The sequence below is a fragment of the Salmo trutta genome, chromosome 30 (assembly GCF_901001165.1).
Source record: "Salmo trutta chromosome 30, fSalTru1.1, whole genome shotgun sequence".
In the NCBI taxonomy this organism is placed as follows: domain Eukaryota; kingdom Metazoa; phylum Chordata; class Actinopteri; order Salmoniformes; family Salmonidae; genus Salmo; species Salmo trutta.
Genome location: NC_042986.1, coordinates 12069951 through 12091605, shown reverse-complemented (window position 1 = coordinate 12091605; position 21655 = coordinate 12069951). Strand labels below are relative to the sequence as shown.

At 44.2% G+C, this 21655-nt stretch overlaps 1 protein-coding gene and 1 long non-coding RNA gene across 2 annotated transcripts; one reads left to right on the top strand and one right to left on the bottom strand.

Moving 5' to 3' along the window:
- Positions 1 to 2960: 2960 nt before the first annotated feature.
- On the top strand, positions 2961 to 3620 carry LOC115168816 (uncharacterized). Its single transcript, XR_003870754.1, has 3 exons — positions 2961 to 3057; positions 3256 to 3388; positions 3497 to 3620. It is a non-coding gene; the product is annotated as an uncharacterized LOC115168816 (long non-coding RNA).
- Positions 3621 to 9952: 6332 nt separating this feature from the next.
- Positions 9953 to 12255, bottom strand: LOC115167968 (protein FAM43B). Its single transcript, XM_029722766.1, has one exon. It carries the CDS (start codon positions 12142 to 12144, stop codon positions 11134 to 11136), a length of 1011 nt encoding a protein of 336 aa, XP_029578626.1. The 5' UTR covers positions 12145 to 12255; the 3' UTR covers positions 9953 to 11133.
- Between the last annotated feature and the right edge of the window lie 9400 nt (positions 12256 to 21655).

The following is a 21655-nucleotide window of genomic DNA, read 5'->3' as shown; positions in this document are numbered from 1 at the left end:
TAAGTCTGACTAATACAGTAAACTAGGACCAACAAGCCGTAACAGTGTCATTGGCCTGAATCTAATCCATTCTGGAGCTACAGTCAGTCTACATCTGTAATGCATTGAATTAGGGTTTCCACTAGGTACCACAGCCACACGTCAAAATTGGCTATATCGTAAAAATTCCTGAAAACCAAAAAATGCTTTGTGATCTTATTTTAAAGTTAGGGTTAGACATAAGGTTCACAGTGTAGATAGGGTTAGGTTTAAAATGGGTTGGAACCAAAATTATTTTCCAATCTTTCCTTTTTAACAGAACCATTCTTTTTTTCATTCCGTTCCACTGTTTCGGATCTTTTAATGTTTTTGAACTTCCAATTTGGTTTAACATTGGACCAGAGCAAATGTTAGCTAGCTAGCTACTTAGCTAATACGCTTTTGTGTGCAGAGCAGCACTATAATTAAAAACATGTCTTACCTTTCTGGAGTTAATGAATCAGGTTGGTGACATTTGGATTTAAGTGTCCTCCCTGTTCCCTTTATAGGAATGGTTACAGTTAGGGCATGTCTGCATGATGCTGAGGGTCCCCTTGCTGGTCTTCTCTATGTTGCTACCATTGAACTAGCATTGAAAAAGTCAATCCATTCTTCTCTAATTAACCCTCCTGTTATGTTGTGGGTCATTTTGATCTATTTCCACTATTGAGTTGTCTAAAATACTAGTTAACCTGTCTTTTACTCCATGAAATGAAATTAGTTTTCCTCATTTAGGGTCATGAACCTAACTTCAAAATGTAGACACACTGATGTGTTGTGGAATGTCTGTGTAGATTTTGTAGACAAACATGATGTTGTGGGTCCTTTTGACCCTGAAGCTTTCATGTGTATAGATATTTCCACAGGTCCAAATTAAACAAGCGTATTTGATATATTTTGTTTTGACTGGTTCTCATTTCATTTTTATAATTATGTTTTGGTGAAAAGGAGCTTTCCTGAGCAAGAGCAGCAGATCTCTGACACAGACACTCAAAAATTAGCTCCAAAAAATGTTTCAGTCAATGAAGCCTTATCACAAATTCTGGACTGTGACAGTGAAATAGAAGAAGAGGTTTCAGAGACCGAGGACATTTCAGAGATAGAGGACAATGCTGTCGATGATCCAGATTGTGAAGTCTTCTTTGGTGAAGAGGATTCAGAGGAGTCTGCCATACCATCTCCTCCGTCAGATGGAGAGAGAGAGCATGCAACAACCATCATCCATAGAAGAGAGGACATGAAAGTCTAAAGACGGTAATATAGAATGGTAACCGTCACCACAACAAAGTCAAGGTAGACTGTCAGCTTCTAATGTAATCAGAATTGTTCCAGGGCCTACATGATTTGCTCTGCCCCCCTCGACAAGACAGTAAAACCAGCACCACTTTTGTAGAATGCAATAAATACATCTGCAGAAAGCACACACGTACATTGTATTCAACATGTGGAGAGAAAGACTGAAGGGATAATTTTGACCAATAGGGTCAAAATCACACCTAAGTGTTACTGTTACTGGGAAATGCAAGAAAAATGCCTACTTGGGGAAACAGAAAATGCTTGTTTGTAAGAAGGAAATACGCTTAACAAATAGTCCTTAAATATAGAATTTTTGAAACAAATGTTCTTGTATTTCTTCTTTCTGAAAGGTCTGACAAGACAAAATAAAGTTCTGGCTGTTTTTACTTGGTTCTTTGACTGTGTTGAGTGTGTTTAAACTGCGGGTCAATCTGACCCATACCACAATGGATGTCATTTTTTTAGGGGTTAAACATCTCTCCCTCATTTCTGAATTACGCTTGTAATGTCACCAGTAGCCTAAAGTAAGCTTCAGAGGGGAGGGGCAGGTAGCCTATACACATGCACACCCACTGGCAAAGATTTCCAGGCAGATGCTGGAATAAGTTTGAGTGACAGAGTGAGTCGCTTTGTTGCGATTTTGGTGGGACTGGAAGAAAAAAAAAAAATATATATATATATATATTTTTTAATAATGTTTCTGTTCCGGGAACAGTATAGATCACATTTGTTTCCAGTTTTTGGTTCGGTTCCCTGAACCAGTTCCAACCCCTTGGTTTAAAATCAAATTTTAAGAGAAACTAGAAATAAGGAGCCTGTATGACTTTGTGGCTGTGGGAACTAGTGTCGACCTACAATTAGCTTGACCCTAGTTACTACCATGATGACTTCATCAACAACTGTAATGTGTTTTATGTGAAAAGTTAAGAAAATACCCGGTTTGATAAACTAGTAGGTTAATTTCCCAGCCAAGCAGATTCAGTGGTAGAGTCATTTTGGTTGTGAAGTGCATAATCAAAAAGCTTTGTCCTTTCTTTATAACAAAATGCAATTTACCAATTGGCTGTCTATTGTATCACCCTGTCACAGGCCTTTCTAGTCAACACCACCTCATAAGATGAGGAAGTACACTGTTTATGAGGATTGCCTGCTGCAGTTGTTCGAGAGATGCCCAGTTTGCAACCGAACATGCAACATAGTTTAAGGACAAGGCGAGACCCAAATGCAGACACAGGAAGCAGATGGTTGAGCTCCGATATTTATTCATCCAAGGGCTAGGCAAAAGGTAGGTCGGGGACAGGCGAGAGTTCATAAACCGGGTCAGAGTCCAAAACAGTACCAGACGAAGGGCAGTCTCAAGGTCAGGCAAGGGTTCAGTAACCAGATCAGAGTCCAAACAGTACAAGGGGATAGGCAGGCTTGAAGACAGAACAGGGAGAGTGGTCAGGCAGGCGGGTTCGGAGTCAGGACAGGCAAGGGTCGAAACCAGGAGGACTAGAACCAAAAGAGACGGAGGGGAAATAGACGCAAGATGAACTGGCACAGACAGACAGGAAACACAGGGATATATACACCGGGGATAATAAGCGACACCTGGAGGGGGTGGAGACAATCACAAGGACAGGTGAAACAGATCAGGGTGTGCCACATAGAGAAGACCAGCAAGGGGACCTTCAGCATCACGCAGACATGCCCTCGCTCAAACCATTCCTATAAACGGAACAGGGAGGACACTTGAATGAGGTTGGTGACATTTGGTCAAAGGTCAAAACAGTTTTGAGTTTTGTCCCAATTCATCTTCATAATCTAGCCTGGTGGAACCACATATCATGAAATCTGAAGTGAAATAGAAAGGTGAATGCAGCGATCAGGTTGGTTCCACACTGCTAGTCATAACCACCATTGATAATGAAATCACTGGTCTGTGTGTGTGTTTGACAGACCAGTATCTTTGAGGGGCCTGGAGCAGATCTATGCAAGCCATACCTATCAATGGGGCTGTGGCAAAGACCTTACCTCCAGCCTAACCTCTTGTCTGCTCACCAATGGTCGTCGATTGGGAGACCATAATTGGGTAGGTTTTATCTGACTTGCTCAATCTTCAACATAGTACCTGTTTTTGTTACAGATATTACCTATCCTAACTGCCATTGGTAATAGAACAGTGACTATGTGTTCACAGAAACGTGTATGGAGCCAGCACATGGAGACTTGCAACATGATGTGATGAAGTCCAGACTGACAGATAGGCTTGGTAATGATGCCTCTTAATGGAGAGAGACCTGTCACTCTGCATTAAAAGTTTACTAGATACAACTTCTACTTGTATTGTATTTTTTATTATTGAATGGTATAAGTCAATATGGGGAGGGAGAAACCATGTGTATTCTGCACCAGGGAACTCCTGTTGTATATGGGACACCACACAGGAAGGTATGACCACTGACATGTTTACCAAGGTGGCCCCATTACCACCAGACAAAATGCCGATAGGCGCAGTATCTGTATCGGCTGGGAATGACAATGAAAGATGAAAGGCACACATTGTTATATTAGCAGAACACTGCTTCTATGGTATTATGTAAAGGGTTGTTTATTCTACATGAACCTGTTACTACATTTGAAAGCTATCAAAACGCTTAGTTAAGAATATATCTACATATATTCAGCAATTCCATTCCTCTCATATTACTCTGTAGGCTACTGACCTCGTCAAAGCTTCCTCCGGCATCTCCCCATACATCTGCCTGTCGTTATTGAACTCTACCTGTTTGTTGTGATTGAGTGGGGGGAAACCGCTGAGGGCAAGGGATATATAAGATATCCCGTAAGAGCGTTCATGCAAAACCCGACGCAATGCAAGAAGTCTAAAAGGTTGGCCATGTGTCAAGTGTTTGCAGACGGAAGGAATATGTTATTGAAGAGTCTGTGAATGTTAAATGTTGCAACTGTGGTGGGGATCATATTCCTGAATTCCCAGAGCGCCCTGTTAGGGTGAAAGAGGTTGAGGGGTCAAGGATCGAGGCTGTACAGCAAATCTCTTCTGTGGAGGCGTTGAAAGGGCAAGAGGCCACCGTTCTGAAGAAGATATGGCGGTGGATGGACCACAACCAGTTGCAAATGTTATACGTCAATCAAGTGATCTGGACACACTTATTGTGGCGCTGGTGGATTTTGTAGTATTTATAGCCACAGTTATTAACTGTACTGCACAAGTGTCCAAGATGTCCATGAAGCTGGACATCATATCTGCAGCCAAGAAGTTTTTGGGCCTCCAAGATTTAATGACAGAAGCACTGCAAGGAGTACTGTTGCCAGCAAATGTCCCGCCCTTACAGGATCCTTCGAAGCCTGTGTAGGGACCTGATTAGAACAGAAAAGCAGGCTGATTTAGTTTAACATTTTCGTTATTGATAGTTTGTATGGATTTTTTTTGTTGTTGACATGTTTTCTTATAATACATTTCTAATTCTTTACCCTGCGTTTAGATTTTTGGGGGATCCTTATTATAAACCTGTACAGTAGGTGGCGGAATGCACATATAATTGTTGTAAATGCCATTATACCAAAGAGGAATTAGAAGCTGAGGGCTTGGTCCTGACATATGGGTGAATCTTGGTAGTGGCAAGGACACACCCAAGAAACACCCACATCAAACCACACCCCCAAGCCAACTCACGTTTGTCTTCTGTCATGGCTGCCAGATTTTCTTGAGGAGCAAGCGAAATAAATAGGCCAAATCAGTGGGTGCAGTTCCGCTTTAGGTACCTCGCTCAAGGGCACATCAACAGATAAGAAGGCTTAAAATACATGATTCCTCTCTGAGTAGCAAATGTTTTAATGTACACAGCCATGTACATGTGTGCTTCTTAGATTAAATATTCATTCTGTCTGAAGAGTTTTAAGTGGACAGGCTAGTAATGGTGAGTCTGTAGGAAAGTACAGTTAATGTCTTTACATAAAACCAGCTCCAGTGCATTACATAAAAAAGTGCATTACATAAAACCAGCTCTATTAAATCTGAGGAAATTACTTTGCTCCCAGTGAGTATTAATACAGACTGAGCAAAAAGATTCAAGGCAGTGAAATGTATTTCAGTATTATAAATTTACCAACACCTTCGCCATGCTTCGCTAAGACACCGGAACAGTGCATTTAGGCTTACAGTCACTATCCTACAAGAGAAAAGTAGAATATCAAATATTCTACCATTTTGTGGAACACAATGACTTAGCATGCATACAGTACAGGCTAAAGAAAGACTGTCTGGGCAGTGGTTGTTTATTTATTACGTTCCTATTAGACTTTATTCGGTATTTGGTATTTGTTATGATGGAATAACACCATAAAGGTTTAATGGTAGTAACTTACCCCTGGTTCTCATGAATTACTACATTGTTTCGCAGATTTTTAAGGCCACAGGTTTTATGGGTTCTGAATCAGACGCTGTAGAGTACAAATGGCAGAACATAACAGAGTAGAGTGTGTGTGTGTGTGTTTCTGACTATATTGAAGTATTCCTTCCTCCTTCATGAAGGGCCATACAATATTCATCACAAACAAGTCTTTATTTGTCATCTATGTTATGGAGCCAAAGCCTCATGGGGAGGCTGCTTGGGTAGAAATAATGCTTTATAATGATAATCATCATAGTGATGCCTTTGACAGTAGAGATTATTTTCTTCTCTAGAAGAAAATGATGGCTTCTCTTGCCTCTGTTTTTTGACAGCTTTGGGTAACAGCAAAACACGGGCCAGGGCAGCTCATTTGCAACTTGCAAGGTGTGCAAGTCTTTTTAGGAACACATTTTAAGAGATGCAAGAAATGGAAAAGGTCAGCAAGCTTTGTTGGTTTGGAGCTCAGTGGGGTTGCATTATATCCAGTTTGTCACACAATTTGACTTCTACGTACACTACATGGCCAAAAGTATGTGGACACCTGCCTGTCGAACATGTCATTCGAAAATCATGGCCATTAATATGGAGTTGGTCCCCCCTTTGCTGCTATAACAGCCTACACTTTTCTGGGAAGGCTTTCCTCAAGATGTTGGAACATTGCTGCAGGGACTTGCTTCCATTCAGCCACAGGAGCATTAGTGTGGTCTGGCACTGATGTTGGGCGATTAGGCCTGGCTCACAGTCGGCATTCCGATTCATCCCAAATGTGTTCGATGGAGTTGAGGTTAAGGCTCTGTGCAGGCCAGTCAAGTTCTTCCATTCCGATCTCGACAAACTATTTCTGTATGGACTTCGCTTTGTGCACAAGGGCATTGTCATGCTGAAACAGGAAAGGGTCTTCCCTAAACTGTTGCCACAAAGTTGGAAGCACAGAATCATCTAGAATATCATTGTATGCTGTAGCGTTAAGATTTCCCTTCACTGGAACTAAGGGTCCTAGCCCAAATCATGAAAAACAGCCCCAGACCACTATTCCTCCTCCACCAAACTTTACAGTTGGCACTATGCATTGGGGCAGGTAGCGTTCACCTGGCATCCGCCAAACCCAGATTCGTCCGTATGACTGCCAGATGGTCACTACAGAACTGACTTGTTGAAAAAGTGGCATCCTATGACGGTGCAATGGTGAAAGTCACTGAGCTCTTCAGTATGGCCATTCTACTGCCAATGTTTGTCTATGGAGATCGCATAGCTGTGTGCTCAATTGTATACACCTGTCAGCAACGACTTTGACTGAAATAGCCAAATCACTCATTTGAAGGGGTGTCCACATACTTTTGTATATATGCAGTAGTGTATCTTTCCTGGGATGGATTCGCATCCCACCCTGTGCAATGCCCAGGTTTTCCATACAGTAGGCCTAGATTCAGATGTATGGCACGATACAGACGCACAGTAATAATTCCAGCAACATTGTTTGTCTTGTGGCATCCGTTCATGAGTGTGTTATGTCTGACATGGGTACACTTAGCGGAGGAGCCATACAGCGTCTTGTGTAAACAGGTGCGTTCCCAGCGATACAGAGCCAATATGAACAGATGTCAGCAGAGAAGGTTAGGTGGCTCATGGGTACATCATGGATGTCTTCCAGAATACTGGGGCTCAACCGCTATCTCAGCATCTATTCTAGAGGCTTGTTGGCAGCGAATCAGGCCACCGGAGACTCGTGTTCTTAATGAACATGAAAGAAATCTAATCAAACATGCGGCAAGTCACATGGTGTGTTATGTGTTGCCCACATAATATGTGGAATACGCATACATGGAATCGCTGTGGAATGCAACATATTATGCAGCGGTGAAGAACAAAGAGGTAGCAGGGAGTCTGTGGGGACATGGTGAGGTGGCTCTGCCCTCGTAGCTGTTCTCTACCTGGCTTCCCCAGTATCTCTCTCTCTCGCTCTCTCTCTCTCTATCTGTTATCTAGTGAATGACGCTCAGGGCAGTGTGACACCACCACAGGCACATCCTCGTCACCTGGTGCGATGGGGAATACGATGTTGCGTTCCACAGCAATTCCACGTCTGTGTGTTCCAGGAAAAAGAGCCTTTGGAGAATGTGTTAATCAGCTCTCCTGGACACCAGTCAGCAAGAGGAGAGGGAACGAGGTGTGCTGTGGGCAAGACATTTCGGATCAATGAGCCATCGCTCAGAAGGAAGAGAGGGGGACAGAGAGAGCAGAGAGGAGACCTGGAAAGTAATGAGACCTTTAGTCATATGGCTGTGTGGGTGCGTGTGTCCGCATGTGTGTGAGTGTGTGTTTGTGGTGATTCTGTTGGGGGGGTGCACATGCATGTGTATGGAAATATTTATTTCACCCCATGGACCAAATCAGATATTTTATATTACATTTCACATTAGTTAAAAAGCTATCTATAATGAATGCACACTAAATATACAAAAGTATGTGGACACCCCTTCAAATGACTGGATTCGGCTATTACAGCCACACCCGTTGCTGACAGATGTATAAAATTGAGCACACAGCCATGAAATCTCCATAGATAAACATCAGCAGTAGAATGGCCATACTGAAGAGCTCAGTGACTTTCCAACAAGCCAGTTGGAAAGGTGGCAACTGTAAGTGCTGTTATTGTGAAGCCATTGGACTCTGGAGCAGTGGAAACTCGTTCTCCGGAGTGATGAATCACGCTTCACCATCTGGCAGGTTGATGGTCAAATCTTGGTTTGACGCCCCAATGCATAGTGCCAACTGTAAGGTTTGGAGGTGGAATAATGGTCTGGGGCTGTTTTGCATGGTTCGGGCTAGGTCCCTTAGTTCCGGTGAAGGGAAATCTTAACGCTTCAACATACAATGACATTCTAGACGATTCCGTACTTCCAACTTTGTGGCAAAAGTTTGGGGAAGACCGTTTCCTGTTTCAGCATGACAATACCCTCGTGCACAAAGCGAGGTCCATACACAAATGGTTTGTTGAGATCGGTGTGGAAGAACTTGACAATATATAAAATAATATGCTCTTGTGGCTGAATGGAAGCAAGTCCCGGCAGCAATGTTCCAACATCTAGTGGAAAGCCTTCCCAGAAGAGTGGAGGCTGATATAGCAGCAAAGGGGGGACCAACTCCATATTAATGCCCATGATTTTGGAATGACATGTTTGACAAGCAGTGTATTTTCACACAAAATGAACTGTATGTGTTGTCTTTTGTATTCATCCAAGGTGAACTAGGGTAGATTTGTGGTTGGGAGTTTCCTTATTGTTTCCCTACAGACTGGTGATCCTCTACCTTCTCAGAGGTAGTTTATTAGTGAATATATTGACAACAACAGTTCCAGAAAATCTCACCAAAGACCAATCCATCTAAATAATTTAAACCTGATTAAATTGAACTAGCTCTGTGTTCTGCGAGATCGGCAAACGAAAAACGACAGGAAGCCTCCTGTATGGCGAAGCTGCTCTGTCATAACATAACAAGTCTGTTTATTTGTTACATAACTAAACATTGTAAATATACACGTTTGTGATGTGTTTTGAAGTGTGAATGTTATATTGTATTATTATTTACCAAAAGCTGCAGGAACTGGAGAAATGTATAATTATGATAATTATGCTTAAAAAGTATATATCTGTTTAAGAGAACTACAATATCCATTTGATGAACATTTCATTAGAATATCACATCACAAATGAATTTGGTCTGATATCTTGATTAGCATATTGACAGTAAAAAAGTATGACAGCTTCCTGGTATCCGTCTCAGTTCAGTTGGTTCTGCATCAGTCTGACAGGCAGCCCACTCTTACCTAGGCAGGGAATGTATGTTATTTTCCTGAACTATTCAATGCTCTGATTAATTGGTTCACTCCCAGGAAAGGGCTGAGTGGCCAATACCAGCCCAGCAGAGATTGGTCCGTCCGATCTACATCTAACCAAGTGGCAAGGTCCAATTTAGATGTGGTTTAATGTGGCGTGACTGTTTATGTCTTGTGGTGGTGGATACTAAACAAGACACCTCTTCGGTAATTGTGGCCCTGAGAAGCTTTGTGTTTTGGTTGATTTCTTTGTTGTTCCATATCTTGTTTAGACTAACTTCAAAATATACAATATTGTGGAGACGAGAATCAAATCAAGCTCTCAGATTTACCATAATCATACAAATGCTCTATGCTCAGCTTTGATTGTCAGTAACTGTCTAAATTTGTCACTCATATACAAAAATGAAATTCTGAGGGTATTTTTTATTACTTATTACACAATAACTTAATTTCATGTAGATATAACAAAGACCATAATCACAATGTTTTTGTTAAATAGTAAAGACTCAATCTTTAGGAAATTAGATAATAAGACTAAATATTTCGTGGTCTGGTTCATTCACCTGCGAGAAACAGATGTATCTTTCTTTCCTCAGTGTGTCTGCCATTTTGAGAGAAAAAAGGTCCAGCAGTCATGCAAACACATCCTTAATCCTGCTGATAGAAATATAATACACACTCAGGGGCATGTATCTCTGTTTTGTTTATAGGTAAAACAACAAATGTTCAAAAACTACACATATTTGTGCATACTCTCATTTGTCTCCTTGGTTACAAATGTATCACAGTGTGGAGATATACCATAACAACAGCCTTGAGATCAAAGGTGTCTCATTAAGAAAGACAAAAGACTCAGCATTAAATGTCACTGCGGATATAAATAATACGCAGGGCTTTAGCAAATGGCAGCAATAAACATGTCAACTCAATGGCTTGATTCCCAAATTATAGCCTAATTCATTAATCTGCCGGAGTTATGCTGTTGTAAAATTATATTAAACTTCTGCTCAGGGTTGAACGCACTCAGAAAGGTCAACTGTGGAAAATTACATTATACAGACTGTCTTAGTAGAAAGTATACATATTTTTCATATAAACAACCTCTCTGAAAAAGTACAAGTCAATCAAAATGTGCGTACATTAAAACACTGTATTTACAAAATATCAAGTTACACAGAGACGTAAACACAATTTGGGTTTGGGTGAGATGTGAAACCTGGCAGTACTATGACGAGCTCAGTGTTAGTTCTCTCAACAGTCTCGGAAATTGTTCCCTTTTAATTGTGCTATTATCAGTCTCTCACACAACCCTCATTGTAAACACTCAGTCTCACCAAATTGTTACGGTAAATTGAAATTGACAAACCAGAGTCTGTCTGAGCCATCTGAAAAAATATATTCCTTTCCCAAACAGAGATTTTCTTCCTTCCTTGACCCAGAAGAGCACTGGAGGAGAACTTCCCTGACAGACACTGCAAATTGTGGACAACAGGAAAGAGCCAGTGAAAGTAGGTTACCAGTGAAAAGAGAAGAGGACGAATGTGGCTCTGTGGTAATATGACACCATATCCATGTACTCTCCTCTCACACTAGAGAACTGACAAATGTCAATGTGTTGTTGTTGCTGTCGCTGATGCTTATGTTGATGTTGATATAGCACTCATCCAGTCCATTAACTATGTCCCCTAGGCTCATCTCACATGACCCATATGACTGAGTTAGGTCAATGTCCTTTAGAGCTTCTTCATCTCCCTCATACTCTTCTTTCGCCACCTTCTCATCCTCTACCTTTTCCTCCACCTCTTCCTCCTCTTCTTCCTCCTCTGTGATGGAGCAGAGACGAGTGGTGCTGGGGCCTCCAGGGCTGTCAGCAGGTGGCCGGTAGTGGCACTGCCCGTTGAGCAGCTTCCTCAGGGGCATCAGCGGCACCATGTCCTCCCCCAGCAGCTGCTGCTGGCAGTGCCTGAAATCACTCTGCCTCTTCAGCCGCTTGAACTCACTGAAGGCTGAAGTGGACGTCTGGTAGAGACTATGTGCGATGGCCCTGGCCTTCTCTGACTTGCTGACCAGAACGGCATGGCACCGGAGAACCACCGCCTTGTTCTTGACCTGATGTCTGTAGATCCAGGCTAGGATCTTGGGCCGACAGGGGTCGGCTGTGCAGCAGGTGATCCGGTTCAGAGAGTATAGTTGGGTGGGCTTCTTCTTGCCTGTCTTGTCTGTGCCCATCCGAATGCCCTGAAGACCCACTGTTAACATCATCTTGACGCTCTGCTCTCCGTAGTTACTCCTTTGCCAGATCTTAGCCACAGGGTCCTGTGTGCAGCCTCCTCCTTTAGCTGTGATGGTGACGATGCTTCCCAGGTAACGAACGTTGTAGGTGTGCTCCTCTTTATTGAGCTCCACCGTCTGCCTCTTGCTCTGGAAAACGGAACCCAGCCAGTCAAAGGGAGTGGAGTCAGGGAGCAGGTCGGGACAGGAGCGCACCAGGGAGGAGATAATGGACTGGTAGGTCAGCCCCACTCCAAGGCTCTTAGGCTTTGTCTTGGCCTCATCCTCCACGAGAACAAACTTACTTCTTCTCCAGGGCAGCATGGTGTGCAGGCTGAGTGAGTTTGAGGGAGCGAGCCCTCCTGCCTGTGTGTGTGTTTTTGTCAGCAAAATAGAGAGAGAGAGCAGAGAGAAAGAGGGAGGGAGAGAAATAGATAGAAGCCTCCCTGCCAAGCACAGAGGAAAGACTGAGAGCTGCGAGCCTCAGCCAGTCTGTTCCACCAATTGCTCCTCCTTCCTCTCCTCCTCCCTCCTTCTCCTCATCTGTCTGCATCATCCAGCTCTGATCAGTGCTGGAGACTTAGCCCCGTGCTTCAGAAACCCCCCTCTTCCTCTTCCCTCCTCCACTGTTTTCATTCCAAATAGCTCGCCAACCCCTCTCATTTATCTGGCCAGGTCTGAGAAGGATTTCTCTGTATTTATGTTTGTCTTAACCCTGAGTACGCTGAGACAGAGAGGGTTCATCCGGATGTCATTGTGTCCTCAGGGTGGATTGATTATGTATTTGATTAGCTGTTACATTATGATATGGAGGTCAAAGGTTGGAACGGTGTTCTAATTAATTTTACTTCCTTGTTTTGGTGAGTGTTAATAGTGACATTGACAAAAAAACTATTATCATCACCATGGGAATGTCAATGGACTTTAAAATGACCATACCAATCCTACTACTTTGGTTCCCAGCACATTTAACTGAAAACACAAGCAATATAAACATTATAAAGGTTGAAACTCAGCAGATGCTTAGACTTGAATTATGCATAGTTAAACTCCAAATCAGCAGGATTCTGGGTTATTATGAAAATGTTATGTAGTTTATGTAGATCTCAACTGCAACTGCAATCCTTTTTTCCTTCCCTCTTCTTGTCTTGTTAAAATACAGACAACATAGCCTATAAATCTGCTATTGTAAATGTTGGAATGTTACATGTGACCATGACATCTCCCTCCATCTGACTTCATTGTGGTCTGTGCTATGTCATGCTTGACTGATTTACTCTATATTGGGAGGGCCCATCACAGGGCAGTGTTTCCGGTTTTGCAGCAATGAATCATTGTGAGTATTATTTCTATCTGTCACCAAGGGTGCCAGAGAGTGGGACTACATTTGTCATGTGTAGATGAAGTGAGAGAATGACTCAAACTGAGAGGAAGTAGCTGTGTAATAAACTGAGGGCAATTCCACGATAACAGAGTGATGCTGCGTCTTACTTTCACTTTAAAATGTATGCCAAGCAAAAACCGTAGGTTGTAAAGTTTAACAAACCATACACCCATATGCAGAAGTCTACTTTTAACATCATTGTACATTTTACTAAAACACATTTACTTCAGGAACAGCGCAGATGCAAAGTTTGGTAACAGAATGACAAAAAGCTGAGGGAGATTTTACTCTGTTACCACGTTTTCCAAATTAAGATTCAAAGATGTCTGCAGAAAATACCCACTGGGTACAAACTGGTTGAATCAACAAGTGGCTTGTATTCATGGAAGCCAAGGGAAGTCAGGCTTCCCCCAAAAATGTACCAAGAAAAAAACATACAAAATTATTTATTTAGTCTCTCTGTGTTTTCCTAATTTTCCTTCAATTCATAAGAGGCTGAATGTACTGTATCTCACCGCAGAAAGCATCCGAGCGAGCAAAACAGCGCCCCTCTGTCTCTGTATGTGTAGGCCATCTATCTGATGCTGTCTGGTCATAAAGAGTATGACATTTGGCCTCCCTTGATTAAAAAAAGTATAAAATAATAGCCAATCAGCAATGAGCTAAACTGAGTGAGCGCAACTGTAAATGGTCCTGGCGCAAAAAAAAAAAGTGTCAATGGGAGCCAGTTTGGATTTGGCTTCACTCCTATCCCAGAGAAATACTTGAATTGTTGCATCTCGTTGTGTTGTTGTCCTCTGGTGGTTAGCTAGCTAGCTAAAATTGTTATTTTCCTAAATTAGCCATGGATAGAGATAGGGATTTGGACTTGTGGTTGTACTTAATTCTACAAACTGGCCAATTATTATAATGGTAATTATGATCCAACAATAAAATACATTGTGCCTCTGGACTGAGAGGATGGAAGCTCAATATGTAGCTAGATGTAGAAGGCTAATGTTAACTAGCTGATGCTGCCCATGAAAGGAAGTTAGGCTAGCGAGCAAGAATTTTAGCCAGGTAGCCTAGGACAACAAAAAATAAAAATGTGTACTTTATTACAGAGTCATAGAGGAGGATGGCATTGGCGTTTCTCTACAAGTAGGGTGAGTCAACATGTTTTTCTACTTGCACGAACACACACACACACACACACACACACACACACACACACACACACACACACACACACACACACACACACACAGAGAGAGAGAGAACCATGGACAGCCACATCATATTTAGCTTACGTTGATTGGACTAAATTGTTTTTGGTTTCTTTTAGTTGTCGCTGTAAGCATAGGTGATTTGATGATGTTGGATTGTTGAAGTTGAAATGGTGCAGGAATAGTGGAGGCAGCTCTTGTAGTCTTTTCAACTTGCAATAACTCTCCATGGTTCTAAATCAATAGTTATTTAGTGGTCTGAAAATGGTGGAAACATGAACTTGTTTGACCATGCTGTAGGTCATGTAACTGTTTGTTACATGCAATATGCTTTGTGGACTTCACCGGACAGAGGTTGCTCTCCAGTTTTGTGATGAAACAAAAGTGTTTTTGAGTTTATCCTGCCACTGTGTCTTCTTATTGTCTGGCCTTAGGCCTATATATATCACAGTCGCAAGGCATATGAACTAACAGGTTACAGAGCAAACAACGCAATTTTCACAACACATAGGTGTTAAATATGGCTTTTCTTTCGGTCTTGGCTTCCCCAGTGATTTTACCCACACACCGCTACTGGAATCAACGTTGGTTCAATGTAAATTGTTAACATTTGCTATGTGGAATCTACGTGAAAAATACATTTTATTTTGAAAAAAGTCAAAGTTATCAATTGTTGTTTTGAGTGTGACATTTTTACCGTAAGATTGTCATACTTTTAACCAATTTTAAACTTAGACGAACTTTGTATAAAATATGTTGAATATGTACCTTTGAAACAAAGTCAGATCTTCACTATACAAATAAATACATATATATACATAAATATATATATATATATATATATATATACACTGCTCAAAAACATAAAGGGAACACTTAAACAACACAATGTAACTCCAAGTCAATCACACTTCTGTGATATCAAAACTGTCCACTTAGGAAGCAACACTGATTGACAATAAATTTCACATGCTGTTGTGCAAATGGAATAGACAACAGGTGGAAATTATAGGCAATTAGCAAGACACCCCCAATAAAGGAGTGGTTCTGCAGGTGGTAACCACAGACCACTTCTCAGTTCCTATGCTTCCTGGCTGATGTTTTGGTCACTTTTGAATGCTGGCGGTGCTTTCACTCTAGTGGTAGCATGAGACGGAGTCTACAACCCACACAAGTGGCTCAGGTAGTGCAACTCATCCAGGATGGCACATCAATGCGAGCTGTGGCAAGAAGGTTTGCTGTGTCTGTCAGTGTAGTGTCCAGAGCATGGAGGCGCTACCAGGAGACAGGCCAGTACATCAGGAGACGTGGAGGAGGCCGTAGGAGGGCAACAACCCAGCAGCAGGACCGCTACCTCCGCCTTTGTGCAAGGAGGAGCAGGAGAAGCACTGCCAGAGCCCTGCAAAATGACCTCCAGCAGGCCACAAATGTGCATGTGTCTGCTCAAACGGTCAGAAACAGACTCCATGAGGGTGGTATGAGGGCCCGACGTCCACAGGTGGGGGTTGGGCTTACAGCCCAACACCGTGCAGGACGTTTGGCATTTGCCAGAGAACACCAAGATTGGCAAATTCGCCACTGGCGCCCTGTGCTCTTCACAGATGAAAGCAGGTTCACACTGAGCATGTGACAGATGTGACAGAGTCTGGAGACGCAGTAGAGAACGTTCTGCTGCCTGCAACATCCTCCAGCATGACCTGTTTGGCGGTGGGTCAGTCATGGTGTGGGGTGGCATTTCTTTGGGGTGCGCACAGCCTTCCATGTGCTCGCCAGAGGTAGCCTGACTGCCATTAGGTACCGAGATGAGATCCTCAGACCCCTTGTGAGACCATATGCTGGTGCGGTTGGCCCTGGGTTCCTCCTAATGCAAGACAATGCTAGACCTCATGTGGCTGGAGTGTGTCAGCAGTTCCTGCAAGAGGAAGGCATTGATGCTATGGACTGGCCCGCCCGTTCCCCAGACCTGAATGCAATTGACCACATCAGGGACATTATGTCTCGCTCCATCCACCAATGCCACGTTGCACCACAGACTGTCCAGGAGTTGGCGGATGCTTTAGTCCAGGTCTGGGAGGAGATCCCTCAGGAGACCATCCGCCACCTCATCAGGAGCATGCCCAGGCGTTGTAGGGAGATCATACAGGCACGTGGAGGCCACACACACTACTGAGCCTCATTTTGACTTGTTTTAAGGACATTACATCAAAGTTGGATCAGCCTGTAGTGTGGTTTTCCACTTTAATTTTGAGTGTGACTCCAAATCCAGACCTCCATGGGTTGATAAATTGGATTTCCATTGATTATTTTTGTGTGATTTTGTTGTCAGCACATTCAACTATGTAAAGAAAAAAGTATTTAATAAGATTATTTCTTTCATTCAGATCTAGGATGTGTTGTTTAAGTGTTCCCTTTATTTTTTTGAGCAGTATATATATATATATATTTATAGGCTGGGCAGCATCTTCTACTGGAGAGTTGATCTACAGCTTTTCATTTGTTGTCCATCCAGGGTTTTAACCAAGCCCAGCTTTTCTATTTGTCACTGACAAATGTCACTTATTTATTGAGCGACCTCTTAATAAAAAAATATGTTCCCTGTTGTAATCGAAGTCATTCCAAAGTGTAGGTTTAAAAGGAGCAAATGAAATGTAACAATACTTTATAAGTCATCAACAGCTATTGTTCAAATTCAATCCAGGGTTCAACAAAAAATAGACAATACATATAAAGTGCATTTGGAAAGTATTCAAACCCCTTGACTTTTTCCACATTTTGTTACATTACAGCCTTATTCTAAAATAGATTAAATCGTTTTTTCCCCTCATCAATTTACACACAATACCCCATAATGACAAAGCAAAAACAGGTAAATGTTTTTGGCAAATGAATAAAAAACTGAAATGCCACATTTACATAAGTATTCAAACCTTTCACTCAGCACTTTGTTGAAGCACCTTTGGCAGCGATTACAGCCTCGAGTCTTCTTGGGTATGACGCTACAAGCTTGACACACCTGTATTTGGGGAGTTTCTCCCATTCGTCTCTGCAGATCCTCTCAAGCTCTGTAAGGTTGGATGGGGAGCGTTGCTGCACAGCTATTTTCAGGTCTCTCCAGAGATGTTCGATCGGGTTCAAATCCGGGCTCTGGCTGGATCACTGAAGGATGTTCAGAGACTTGTCCCAAAGCCACTCTTGCATTGTCTTGGCTTTGTGCTTAAGGTTGTTGTTCTGTTGGAAGATGAACCTTCACCCCAGTCTGAGGTCATGAGCACTCTGGAGCAGGTTTTCATCAAGGATCTCTCTGTACTTTGCCCGTTCATCTTTCTCTCAATCCTGACTAGTCTCCCAGTCCCTTCTGCTGAAAAACATCCCCACAGCATGATGCTGCCACCACCACACTTCACCTTAGGGATGTGCCAGGTTTCCTCCAGACGTGACGCTTGGCATTCAGGACAAATAGTTCAATCTTGGTTTCATCAGACCAGAGAATCTTGTTTCTCATGGTCTATAAGTCTTTAGGTGCCTTTTGGCAAACTCCAAGCAGGCTGTCATGTGCCTTTTAATGAGTAGTGGCTTCCGTCTGGCCACTCTACCATACACGCCTGATTGGTGGAGTGCTGCAGAGATGGTTGTCCTTCTGGAACGTTCTCTCATCTCCACAGAGGAACTCTGGAGCTCTGTCAGAGTGACCATCGGGTTCTTGACAAAGGCCCTTCTCCCCCATTGCTCAGTTTGGCCGGGCGGACAGCTCTAGGAAGAGTCTTGGTGGTTCCAAACTTCTTCCGTTTAAGAATGGTAGCCACTATGTTCTTAGGTTCCTTCAATGCTGCAGACATTTTTGGTACCCTTCCCCAGATCTGTGCCTCGACACAATCCTGTCTCAGAGCTCTACGGACAATTCCTTCGACCTCATGGCTTGGTTTTTGCTCTGACTTGTCAACTGTGGAGCCTTATATACACACGTGTGTGCCTTTCCAAATCATGTCTAATCAATTGAATTTACTACAGGTGGACTCCAATCAAGTTGTTGTCACGACTTCCACCAAAGTCGGCTCCTCTCCTTGTTCGGGCGGCGTTCGGCGATCAACGTCACCGGCTTTCTAGCCATCGCCGCTCCATTTTTCATATATCCATTTGTCTTGTTTCCATATACAGCTGGTTTTCATTTCCCCAATTTAGCTACTTGTATTTAACCCTCTGTTTCCCATGTTTTGTGTGTAATTGTTTCATGTTATGTGGTGTTAGTTTACGCGCTTTACTTTTATGTTATTTTTTTTGGAGCGCGTTTGGTTTATGTAGTGCTCTCGTTAATGGAACTATAATAAAAGTGCGCCTGTTCATTATACTCTGCTATCCTGCACCTGACTTTGCCTCCAATACACCTTTTGATAGAATTACACACCTTCAATGGAGTCAGCAGGAGCAGGTACCCAGGTTAGAGGAGTCGAGGAGCGCGTCCAGAAACATTCGGCCATGTTACAACATCTTGGTGCCATGATGGATCGCGTTGTCCAGACCATGGACCGCTGGGAGAGACAGGAAGTGCCTCGACCAGCACAACCGGGGTTGTCTCCATCCGTTCCATCCGGAGAGAGTTCTAGTGGGATGCGTCTTTCCCTTCCCAGGGACTATGATGGAACGGCAGCACAGTGCCAGGGATTCTTGTTACAACTGGACCTCTACCTGGCCACTGTGCACCCAGCTCCCTCAGGAGGGGAGAGAGTGGCCGCCCTCGTCTTCTGCCTCACAGGATGAGCGCTGGAGTGGGCAAACGCCGTGTGAAGAGGAGACACGGCGCCAGACCACTTCGAGGAGTTCACCCGTCGCTTCAGGGCCGTCTTCGACCATCCACGTGAGGGCAGAGCGGCGGGGGAGAGGCTCTTCCATTTGAGACAGGGAACGAGGAGCGCCCAGGACTTCGCCCTGGAAATCCGGACCTTGGCCAGCGGAGCAGGCTGGAACGACAGGGCCCTCATTGACCACTATCAATGCAGCCTACGAGAGGACGTCCGACGTGAGCTGGCCTGTAGGGATGCCACCATTTCCTTCGACCAATTGGTGGATTTGTCCGTCTGGTTGGATAACCTGCTGGTTACCCGCGGACGTCCAGAGGGGGCTCTGTCGGTTCCATCGTCCAGCACCCCCGCTCCGGTGCCCATGGAGTTAGGAGGGGCTACTCATAGGGAGACTGGAAGAGGAGTCATCACGTGCGCCATCTGTGGCCATAGAGGACACACTGCCGGTCGGTGCCGTGTTGGTTCCTCTGGGAGTCGAGGCAACAGGCAGGGCACTCTAGCGTCACCCCAGGTGAGTTTGCACCACACTCATCCAGAGTCCTATGTTGATCAACTGTTTGTGCCTGTTTGTTTCCCTGAGTTTTCCCCACATTCCCAGCATAAGGCGCTTGTCGATTCAGGCGCAGCTGGGAATTTTATCGACAGAGCATTAGCCATTAGGTTAGGGATCCCTATTTTCCCTATAGTTAGACCCTTCCCGGTACACGCTCTAGATAGTCGACCATTAGGGTCCAGGCTAATCAAGGAGGCCACCATCTCCTTGGCCATGGTTATGCAGGGGAATCATGAGCAGAGAATCAGTCTCTTTCTCATTGACTCTCCTGCATTTCCTGTGGTACTAGGCCTTCCTTGGTTGGCTCTGCATAACCCCACTATTTCCTGGCAACAGAGGGCTCTCACGGGGTGGTCGCGAGAGTGCTCAGGGAGGTGTGTAGGGGTTTCCGTTGGTACTACCACAGTGGAAAGTCCCCCCAGAATATGCCAATTTGGCATATTCTAAATTACCACCTCACCGACGTGAGGATTGTGCGATAAATCTCCTGGCAGACGTTGCGCTTCCCAGGAGTCACGTGTATCCCCTATCGCAAGCGGAGACGGTGGCTATGGATACATATGTCTCTGAATCCCTGCGTCAGGGGTACATTCGGCCCTCTACTTCACCCGCCTCCTCTAGTTTATTTTTTGTGAAGAAGAACGATGGAGATTTACGCCCGTGCATTGACTATAGAGGTCTCAATCAAATCATGGTGAAGTACAGTTACCCGCTACCTCTTATCGCCACAGCGATTGAGTCAATGCATGGGGCGCGCTTCTTCACGAAACTGGATCTCAGAAGTGCGTATAACCTGGTGCGTATCCGGGAGGGAGACGAGTGGAAGACAGCATTCAGTACCACTAAAGTGCATTATGAGTACCTCGTCATGCCATACGGGTTGATGAATGCTCCATCAGCTTTCCAATCCTTTGTAGACAAGATTTTCAGGGACCTGCACGGGCAGGGTGTAGTGGTGTATATCGATGACATTCTGATTTACTCCGCTACATGCGCCGAGCATGTGTCCTTGGTGCGCAAGGTACTTGGACGACTGTTGGAGCATGACCTGTACGTCAAGGCTGAGAAATGCCTGTTCTTTCAGCAGGCCGTCTCCTTCCTAGGGTATCGCATTTCCACATCAGGGGTGGAGATGGAGAGTGACCGCATTGCAGCCATGCGTAATTGGCCGACTCCCACCACGGTAAAGGAGGGCAGCGTTTTTTTTAGGGTTTGTTAATTACTACCGGAGATTTATCCAGGGTTTTGGCCAGGTTGCTGCGCCCATTACCTCACTGCTGAAGGGGGGTCCTGTAAGGTTGCGATGGTCGGCTGAGGCGGATAGGGCTTTTGGGCAACTAAGAGCTCTGTTTACTTCGGCTCCAGTGCTGGCCCATCCGGATCCCTCTTTGGCATTCATAGCGGAGGTGGACGCATCCGAGGCTGGGATAGGAGCCGTGCTCTCACAGCGCTCGGGCACACCACCGAAACTCCGCCCCTGTGCTTTCTTCTTGAAGAAGTTCAGCCCAGCGGAGCGTAAGTATGATGTGGGGGACCGGGAGTTGTTGGCTGTGGTTAAAGCGTTGAAAGCGTGGAGACATTGGCTTGAGGGGGCTAAACACCCTTTTCTCACCTGGACTGACCACCGCAACCTGGAATACATCCGGGCAGCGAGGAGACTGAATCCTTGTCAGGCAAGGTGGGCAATTTTCTTTACCCGTTTTGTGTTTACCCTATCCTACAGACCAGGTTCCCAGAATAAGAAGGCAGACGCACTCTCCCGGCTGTATGACACAGAGGAGCGGCCCATGGATCAGACTCCCATACTCCCGGCCTCCTGCCTGGTAGCGCCGGTCATCTGGGATCTGGATGCGGACATTGAGCAGGCGTTGCGTACAGAGCCCGCTCCCCTCCAGTG

Bases quoted from the DNA above. Each gene is read 5' to 3' on its own strand.
- LOC115167968 (XM_029722766.1), bottom strand. From the start codon at position 12,144: ATGCTGCCCTGGAGAAGAAGTAAGTTTGTTCTCGTGGAGGATGAGGCC.